Genomic DNA, 9,963 nt, shown 5'->3' with positions numbered 1-9,963 from the left:
GCAATATACAGAGGGAAAAGTCCAAAAATGCCAAGCGTGCAACTTTACGTTTTTATCATCTTATATAAAATTAAGTGTTTAAAAGGTTTGTGATAAAATGATTTGTACTGATGGATGTTGCCACTTCCATTCATTCCTGGAAGTCTAATTGTAAAATCAGTACAATATGGACAAAATTGAGTGTTCAGTCTCATATTGATGAGGGAATGTAGCATGATAACAACAGACAGTCAAACTATACCAGACAATGCTTCACCACTGACCCTTCTAAGAGTGAGCTTTTATAGTAGTAGAAGTATGGCATAGTTGTTGCTAACGGGATAACAGCACTGAATATGCTCTGAACAACAAGAGCATCCGAGGCATCTGCAACCCAGCAGACACAGTGATGAATAGCAAAGCACTTCTCCAAACCCCCAGCCAAAGGAGGTGGTATGAGCCTACAGTGTGTGTCCAAGTTGAAAACTACCAAATTTGTGTACACCTGGTACTTTTTATTCAATGTAAAATGTACTTTCTAAAAACCAGTAAGACAACTCAAAAGCATACATGACTTCAAGGGTCAACATCAGCCTATCACTCCAGCCTGATCTATGAGATAAAGCCTTGCCAACAGGCAGAAATGAACACACAGGCGTTAAACTTGTTTAAACTCTCAGTAATAGTGGCATATTTGCAGTCTGCTGCCTGGGTCATTTTTCCCTGGGCTGAAGAAAGGGTAGACAGGCTCCTCAAAGCAGGTGTCAAACATGTACAGCCTCTTCATTGTTACAGCATCATAGAAGCTAAGACGCCCGTTGTCATAGTCCAGGTACACACCCACGCGAGGAGAATTCCAGTAGTCGGCAACTGGAATGCGTCCGTCCTCCCCATTGGCGTACAGCCGGTCCTGCAGGCACAGGCTCCAGTATCCTGCGGAGGGTGTGAGGCTGACGAAGCCCTTCCTGTTGCTGCACTCTGTGGTCACTCCCAGGTACCACACACCTTTGTCCCTCACATCCACCTCCCAGTAGTGCTGGCCACTAGCATACTGGGCTGTGGAGAGGACGCCACAGAACCGATTGAAGCGGGCAGGCAGGTCTGGCTCCTGGCTGCGGACACGGCCCTCCTCCACTTTGGTGTCAAAGTCCGAGATAAGCAGGTTCGGGTGAGCGGTGTCTGGGTCCAAGGTGAGGTTCTGGGGCACTATGGAGACGCCATGACAGATTAAATCACATTAGTCTTAAGCTGACCTGATACTACATTTTTAAAAGAGCAGACTTGGTAGACAACCTGCCTGTTGGAATTGATATTTTTTTATATTGTCATTTGTGCTTAGAAATATAATCATTTGTAAGCTGATAAAAATCATATCCTTATTAGGACTGATAAAAGTCTGTGTGCAGAAAATTTTTTTTAGATTAGTTGACTATCAAAAATAATCATTAGTTGCAGCCCTATTAGACAGTAACCCGTTACAAAAAGAAAGCATGCAGAAAAGTTAATCTGCATTACTGCGGTTTCTTTAGAGACTTTAATATATTCACCATCCAGCAAGCTTTAGGCTGAAAATGCCCGACCTCATGCCTAAAAATCAGTCTTTACAGTTCAAATATAGCATCTCTTAAGCACTAACAGTACATGATTCTTCAACTTACTGGTGTGCAGCACGTGCATCATCTTTTTCCACATGATGAGCTGAAAGGGCCCTGAGAAGTCTGTAAATTCTGTCGGACAGTTAACCGGCTCCAAAGAGGTGAAAGGCTTGCACTGTACAACTCTGCAGAAGAAACATGGAAATTAACATGCTGGGTTTTTGTAAAGCATTTTTGTAATAAATGAACAAAAAGCTACTTACTCATTAAATGTCTCTGCAAGGCTCTGTTGCAGGGGGGGAAGAAAAGAAAGAAAAGACTTAATTTGTGGTTTAATGTATAATTCAAACCCTAACAAACAAGTTTCATAACATTTCTGTTGCTTTGAGCAGCCCCATGTGCCCATATGCCATTTTAAGGATGCTTTGATCCTTAATCCTTAGTGCACAGTGGTAAACTGTCATCAGGGTGTCTGCAGTTTATCACAAATTAATATTTAAAGTCCTTTTATAAGAATATGAAATCAGACCAGTTTCATGACCGTTTGGCTTTGCATGATGAATGGCCACGCAGTACGCTCACATCCACAGCAACTCTGCTTTTAATGGTAATTTGGAGAAGCTTGTCAAAATAAAGAATGTTGGATGATGGCGGCTATTTGCTGGTGGGGTTTTACTTCACGTTTGACTTCCCATGTGATATTTAAATACAACAATTTGGGCTCCTGAGTATCTACAGTAAACAGTATTTAAGGCTACTCTGGTTGACTAGGGGCGTGTTCCTAGGTCTAATTTTATAACTACAACTCTGTGCACCAAATTTTCCCATCGCATTGTTAACCTAAAGACAATGGCTGTGCTTTTATTTCAGCTTTAAAATGTATGATTATCACCCAGTTATAAACAAGCATTTTCACTTTTGCGTACAGTTTAAAAAAAAAATAAAAAAATAAAAGGGGGCACATGTTTGTCATAGGCAGCATGATTGCATTAACACAAAAAGGTAGTGCAGCTTTTAACAGAGGAAGCCTGATAAAAAGGAATGTTACAGGCCTGCCAAAGCTGTATTTAAGACAGTCTCATTCTTAAGAATACTGCTTTATCCTTTTTGAAGCAAAAGGGTTTGGGATGGGGAACTCAGCAACAACGTTATCCAACTCTTATGCCATAGCCTGACAATTTACAAGTTAACCTTTGAAGTCAACTGACCTCAAAGTTAGTTTTTCCATTGATCTGGCTGTGGATAGCTGCTATAGCTTTGTCCACAGCTGCTGCTTCCGTTTCCACAGTCTTCAAGTTGTCATCTATAACAGCCATGGTGGCCACTTCCTCAGCGTCCAGGCTTTCAAGCAGCGAGTCCCTCTCGTCCAGCAAAAACTGGACCAAGGCACCGACGTCTGCTTCAATCTTTTCCTTGAGTCTCTGCTTTTTCAACTAGAGCAAAAGAAAAGTATAAGATAAATGTGTCGCATTCAGTGTTGGGTAAGTAATTACTTAATATTGTATTTAAAATACTTAATTACTGTGTCGGAAAAGTTACTTAATTACTCAATAAGTAATTAATCTAAATACTTCTGTGAAGATTATGAGTAAAACATGTTATTTTATGACCATAGTCAATGTAGTTGAATTATGTTAACAGCTGTAGGACATGTATTATCCTTTAGTTTAGATGGTGTGCTGTGTATGCAGTCTAGTTCTCATTATACTCTTGAGTTAACAGAACATATTCACATATTAGTTTATTAGATAAATTTGCATCACTCTGTATCCTTGATCTGCTGTGAATGTCTCACACTGTGTTCTTGACATGTTTTATTGCTGAATCATGAAGAGAAAGGAGACTGAGTTTAGGGCAGAAGAGATAAACCACATTCTATACCCCCACCTTTGCAGGAAGACAGGGAGGCAAGGTCAGGAGCCAGTCTCGCTAAGAAGTAGAAAAACATGTGAAGATGTAGCTTTTATGACTAGGTGGGGGCTGTCAGAAGCTATAAAAGTCTGTGAAAATCGCCACCATTTTGAGAGACATGTGCCTGGCCCTCTGGGCGCATCTCTCCCGTCCGGATGTCTTAATGCTCTGTGTGTTGAATTGTATGGAAATAAATGATTGTTGATTGAGCATTTATACACCGAGTATTGTCCTTCCTTCAGCCCAAAGATTAAAAGAACTGGGAGATTACAACACTTCTTAAAAACCCTATAAACCTTGAGTGGACAAACAATAGAAATTAAACTCTTTAAATAATAACTTTATTTTATTTATTTATTTTTTTTAAAGACTGAGACTACAGTACGCAGCGGTAGCATCTCTTCCAAAATGTAGCCTGCAATCATTTTTTAAGCTCACCTTCAGATGCTTTCTGTGCTGCTGAAGTAAAATCTAATTTTGCCTGCTTAGCAGGAGTTGCCGCGGTGTTATCCATGGATGATGAACAAGGATCAGTCAGAAGTGTTCGTCTCTGCTCTCGTGTCAGGCGCTTCAGTAGATCACTCCTGGTATTAACAGCGGCTGATTTTTTTTTTTCCTCCCCAGGACATAGCTTACACATTACTGTAATGTTCTTGTCTGCTTGTTTCAGACGAGTGAAGAGACAGGAATATGTCCATTTCATAAAACAGCCACTCGCTTCAGCCGAGTCCGACATCTTCCGCTTTAGAATACGACTACGCAGCAAACTGGCACGAAATGACGTGCACCTGCACTACAGCGATGTTAAAGCGGCAGAGTTTACTTCTACGTTTAGAAGATAAATTTTTGAAATTAAATGATATTCAGCGAGTTTTAATTTTATAATGTAATGCAAGTACATTGTAAGTAACTAATTAAAATACCTAAAAATGAACAGTAATCAGTTACTCTACTTTTTCAGTGGTAAAGTAATTTAATTACAGTAACGCATTATACCCAACGCTGGTCACATTGCAGTTCTAGTGATGCCTACCACAAACAACGACACTGTTGGTTTAAAGTATAAATGACACACGATCTGTGGTTTAAGTCAACTTTTAAATGTGACCATGCATTTCCAAATAATATGGCAGAGTCATTTGTGCAAACAAGCACGTCAGCCTGAGCAAAGCGGAATAAACAGAACTGAGAATCTGCTAGAGTCATCCTGGCAAGGCTCCCAGCCCCCCAACAAAAAAACCAAAATAATATTGACTGACCAGAACTATAATGTTAACATAACTTTAAGACGAATGCTCAAGAAATGCATGTTCAGCAGTCCACTAAAATTTCACCGTGCACAACTGAATGTTTGCATGCAATATGCAAAAATGGCCACTTGAACACCAAGTTCACAAACAGAGCAAGTAAGAACGGTCATTCCATACCCTCAGTTCACTTTTAGTGAGCTCATCAGCCGTAACAACTTTTACACATTGAGACTTCTGCCAGTTGAGCTCCATTAGCCTCAGTTTCAGTTCCATCTGTAACAAATGTACAGGAAGACATGTAGTCAGGAAAGCAGGGCAACAGTGCAAATATTAGAGATGCAGTAAATAAGAGTCTAGGTTACCAATACATAATAGGAGACTACTTAAATAAATAAACAAACACTACTGCTACCTTCATGTCAGTTACAACTTCTGGCACTGGTGCCACATCATGGTGTCTGAAACGAAACACTCAGCATGTTACAGAACAATTTGTTTTAATCAAAAATAAATAAACATTGGACTCACTGTGTCATCTAGAACTTCCTTTCAGACAGATGTTTAGATTGTGTTTCTTACAAATCCCAATGGATTAACTTTCCACAATATAATTATCCAACAGAGCAAATGTTATTTTACACAATTCCTCATCTGAGGATAAAAAGGAACAAATAAACACAAATCATATGATCTGTTTTGCACAGTGTGTCGTTTATAAGGAGTTTTTCTTGTCGTTTGAATTAACTGGGAAACTGCTATGACAGAAAAATAGCAGTTTTAGAACCTCTCATGGATTAGAATGGTTGAAAGTTTTCAGCAAGTCCTTTTTTTAGTTATATGAATAATGTTTAAAAAGTTACTCGTAAATACCTAAGACAGGAACTAGCCACAACCAGTTTTAGGTTTCAGTCATCTTTCACTTTAATCAATGAACATTATTCGTGTCACATCAGGTCACCGACAGATTACAAAAGTGAAGGCTATGACATCAATATGGAGACAAATTTGCCTCAAGAGGGTTGTAAAAGTGTATGATATGATCCACAAGCATAAACTAAGCTTTACAAATGTGTGCAATGTTGTGTGTGTAACTTATGGACTCATGAGCATGTGCTTCAATAAATAAAATATAAATACTGATCAGTTATACACAGTCAAGTTGAGCTCACAAATCCAATAAGTTTTCGAAAGGTAAAATTTTCTGTGTACAAATTGATAATACTTTATTCATCCTGAGGGAAATTGGTGTAGGGTCTGGTGTAATTGAGTGTAGGTCTGTGTCAGTGCACATATGTGTTCAGCCGAGAGAGTGTCCCTTCACCCAGTTAGGCAAAAGTCAACAGTCTTTAGTCGATGCGGGTGGCCTTGGGGTGGGGGAGAGAGTCAGTCTTGTTATCCAAGGAGAATTTTGTTATTCAGCTTTTGCCTTGAGCATCCAGCTGGCGCCAGGAGGCCGCATGAGATGAAGATGGTAGTTGTTTTGTTTAGTGCGAACAAACTGCTTCCAATTTTGAGACCATCCTCTGCATTAAGTATATGCTCCATATTATGAATACAGATATAGTTGAGATAAAGTGGAATAAATCCTTTGTTAATCTGAGCATTCTCTAATGAAATCAGGCCAACATTGATTTTAGCGTAATTAATTATCCTTAACATTTCAGAATGTGGCAGGCTACTCTGTAGGGTCTGTAATTGTAAATCCGTATTTTCTTGTAAAAGGGATTACCAGCTGTTCTGTTTATTTAGAAAAAAAACAAAACAAAACAAAAAACCCATATGCATGCAATGGAAGGCCAGATGTCCCAGTTTTACACTGGGATTTGAACATAGCTTATTTTTGTGGATCTTGTGGAGCAGGGAAATTATTTTACTGCTATTGGTAAATAACCATCATTACTATTGCATTAATAATATAATTTACAGCATTGATATTGTATTCAGAGGTTTAAACAGTGTGTGTGTCTTTCAGAAAGACTAAGTTGCAGAGAGTTTGCAGAAGTGAAAGCAGAGTAAGTTATTTTGAGGAGCAGGTTAGACGAGGCTATTTGAATTATTAGGTTATTCAAATTGTCTGTTATACTTTTATATTCTTTTAGTAGAAGTTCCACCCACACACACACACCCCCACCCACCCACACCCACACAGAGAGAGAATCATTTATAGGTGGAAGTTTAAACAAAAACCATAGTACACATTTGTAAAGCTTATCATGTGGATCATATCATGTGCATTTGGTCAGCTAAAGGCGTGTCCACATAAGCACCAATGCACTCATCCTCGAGTTGTTTATAATAACTTTATTTATAAAACTCTTTTAAACAAAGTTCTGAACAGTTATTTGAAGATAAAGATACTTTTTAAGTTGCTTTTTTGCAGACACTTTGTAGTTGACTAGTAGACTTTCCAGGCTCTGGTTGCCTAGGTACCACCACATGCTCATTGACAAGTTAGCTTATTTTGGATAATCAGCATTTCCTCTACTTAAATGTAGTTAAAGAAATTTGTTTCGCCTACAGTATGACCTGAATTGAGCAACCAAACCCAGAAATGCAGGAGAAAATGATTAACAGTTGTGGCAGAGGGAAGTTTTCCCCTATAGAGCTCTAAAAGATGGGAAGTCTTTTAGAACCATAACCAACATGCCCCAGTGCATATTTAAATAAAATGTTTAAAGCACTTTTGCATTGGCTTCACTTTTCAGAGGTACATCCTCTATATAATCTATGTGTGAGCCCCACCCACTTTGTCTGCCCTTGCTATAAGTCGCTTAATGCAGCGGTCCCCAACCCCCGGGCCTCGGACCAGTACCGGTCCGTGAGTCGTTTGGTACCGGGCCGCGAGAGTTGAGGCTCAGGTGTGAAATGTATAGTTTTCAGGGTTTTAAATCTGTTTTCAGCGTTATTTTGTTATCCTGTGTCTTTTCACGTGTTTTATGAATAAATTCTTTTTCTGTACCGGTACTAGTTTTATTTTGTTGTATTTATCCACGACACCTTAAAGGCCAGTCCATGAAAATATTGTCGGGCATAAACTGGTCCGTGACGCAAAAAAGGTTGGGGACCGCTGGCTTAATGTCTTGCTGAGGTCATTGCACACTGTGTGGCTGCCCCTCCTCAATACTGGTCTCAAACTAAAGTTAATTCACAGATGGACACTCGTACACTAGGCATTCACAATGATTCTTCCAAATTTCGTTGCCTTGTACCTGTGATGTGTGCAATGACCATAAAGTTGAATTCTATTCCAAATGAGTCTTGGGTACATTAGTGCCAAAAACCTCATTCTACAACACTCCTGGGATCTTACTATGAAATGCAGATATACTGCAGTGCTTCCCAAGCTTGGTGTGGGGTCATAAGCAGCTGTCAGTCATGCTATGGGTCCCAATTTCCAATGATACTGGTTACATTAGTAAATGCTTGAAAGTTATTTAGGCGATACAGAATGCAAAAACAAAACAAAAACCCCACAAAGCCACAAACTAAGAGTAAAAATGTGAAATTATTCTGCTAATATTAAGGTAATACCATTAAGCATGGCAGACACAAAACATAAGATGAAAATGGTGCTTTTTACATCGCCCCCTTATTATTCCTAAAAATCTGGTTCGCACTGTCCAGTGTACTAATATCTGTCATTAATAAAATCTTTTCAGGGCACAGAGCTGTGGTGTGATATTTGTAAAGTCAATCATAAATCCCAACCTGTGTGATCTAGATTCCCTGCAGACAACACAGATAGGCCTCTTATCGGTCTGGCAGTAGAGTTTCAGCTCTTCACCATGATGCTCACACTTTTCACCAAATTTCACAGGCTTGGAGGGGGCAGGACAAGCGCCCAGGCACTCCAGATCGTCCAGTTTGGCCACCAAGTTCTGCACCAGATAGTTTTTAGTGAAAGTCCTCTTGTTGAACACCTGACGGAATAAAGAAAGAAGCTAAGGACGACTAACCAAGCACAAGGTTGCGTACATCATATCATTTTTGGAGCCAAGCTTTTAACCTGCCAGCTCATGTGTTGACAGGTTGACTATCGTTAGCTAAGGGAAGGAGGAAAAAAAACACCAACAACAACAACCAGCTATCCTAGCAAATGCAAAATGCACTGCGTAGGTATCCGTTATTTTAAAAGCAGTAGCCAAACACGCGGTGTTATTTCTCGTAGATATTTATAAAAGAAAAAAAAAGACATTGGAAGAAACACTGGCACCGCCGTGTTATTGTATTTGCCTTCAGACGAGGTTCAAAAAAGAAAAACAAAAAGGCGTATATAATGTATTAACTTACCGTTCGGCACTGAGGACACTGATACCCATAGTCTCCGCCATTTTCATCCCAGTGCATACAGATGCAAAAGCGGCAGAAATTATGGCCGCATTTCAGAATAACGGGGTCCTTGAAGAAGTCCAAACAAATAGCACATGTCAGTTCCTTCCTCAGGTCATCTCCAGATGCACCAGCAGTCGCCATGTTTACAAACCAACCAGCAGCGGAGAACTGCCACTGCAGGAAGTGAAGGAAGAGGATGGAGGGAGGGAAGTGGGCACATTTGTGGAGTGTCGCTTTCGCTCTCAGCCAATCAGTTTTCACTCTCTCTCTATTCAATTGTATTTCAATTATATACCCTTTATTGGCACAGCAGTCAAATGAACCATAGTCTTCAATCTAAGAAATCACAAATTGCACTTTTATTTTACTGCTTCCCAGAGGAGCATTTAAATCATTTTCCCCTACAGACATTGTGGAGCCTAACTCATTTCACTGACAGTCATAATTGTGCCATTTTTTCCCTTCTTAATCGTTCCTACTTTGCCTAGGAAGGTGAATTAACAATGTGTGTGCTTACAGGTCAGCTGCTAACTGAGCTACTTTAACTTATTACTCACCAGTCCAAATAAGCTCTTAAGTCTGTGATAGCAAATGGAAAATTACTAGTACTGTGGGGGAAATAGTCCCTAATTTTTATGGTAGTTTCACTTTAATGGTGAGACAGAATATCAACTAGAAATCTAGAACCAAAACACATTATATAAAAATTGATTTTCATGCCACTGAGTGAAATAAGTATTTGATCCCCAACAACCCAGCCAGAATACTGGCTCCCACCAATTGGTTGTGTGCCCACGTGGCACATAGATTACAGTTAATCAATTAATCAGTCAATTAAATAGAGATAGTACTGATCTCAACTCATTATGTGTATAAATCACCCCTATTCACAGCAT

General features: G+C 39.5%; 1 protein-coding gene across 1 annotated transcript; it reads right to left on the bottom strand.

Annotated features, from left to right (window-relative positions):
* Nucleotides 1–6: 6 nt before the first annotated feature.
* Nucleotides 7–9,264, bottom strand: trim47 (tripartite motif containing 47). Its single transcript, XM_005746572.1, has 8 exons — nt 9,026–9,264; nt 8,444–8,655; nt 5,148–5,193; nt 4,913–5,008; nt 2,783–3,007; nt 1,838–1,860; nt 1,638–1,759; nt 7–1,185 (listed from the first exon to the last, which is right to left on the bottom strand). Exons 1-8 carry the CDS (start codon nt 9,206–9,208, stop codon nt 656–658), a joined length of 1,437 nt encoding a protein of 478 aa, XP_005746629.1. The 5' UTR covers nt 9,209–9,264; the 3' UTR covers nt 7–655.
* Nucleotides 9,265–9,963: the final 699 nt, after the last annotated feature.

This window comes from Pundamilia nyererei, unplaced genomic scaffold (genome assembly GCF_000239375.1).
Source record: "Pundamilia nyererei isolate P.nyererei 1_Seehausen unplaced genomic scaffold, PunNye1.0 scaffold00180, whole genome shotgun sequence".
NCBI lineage: Eukaryota > Metazoa > Chordata > Actinopteri > Cichliformes > Cichlidae > Pundamilia > Pundamilia nyererei.
The sequence above is the reverse complement of the archived record's forward strand: the minus strand, read 5'-3'. Positions and strand labels throughout refer to the sequence as shown.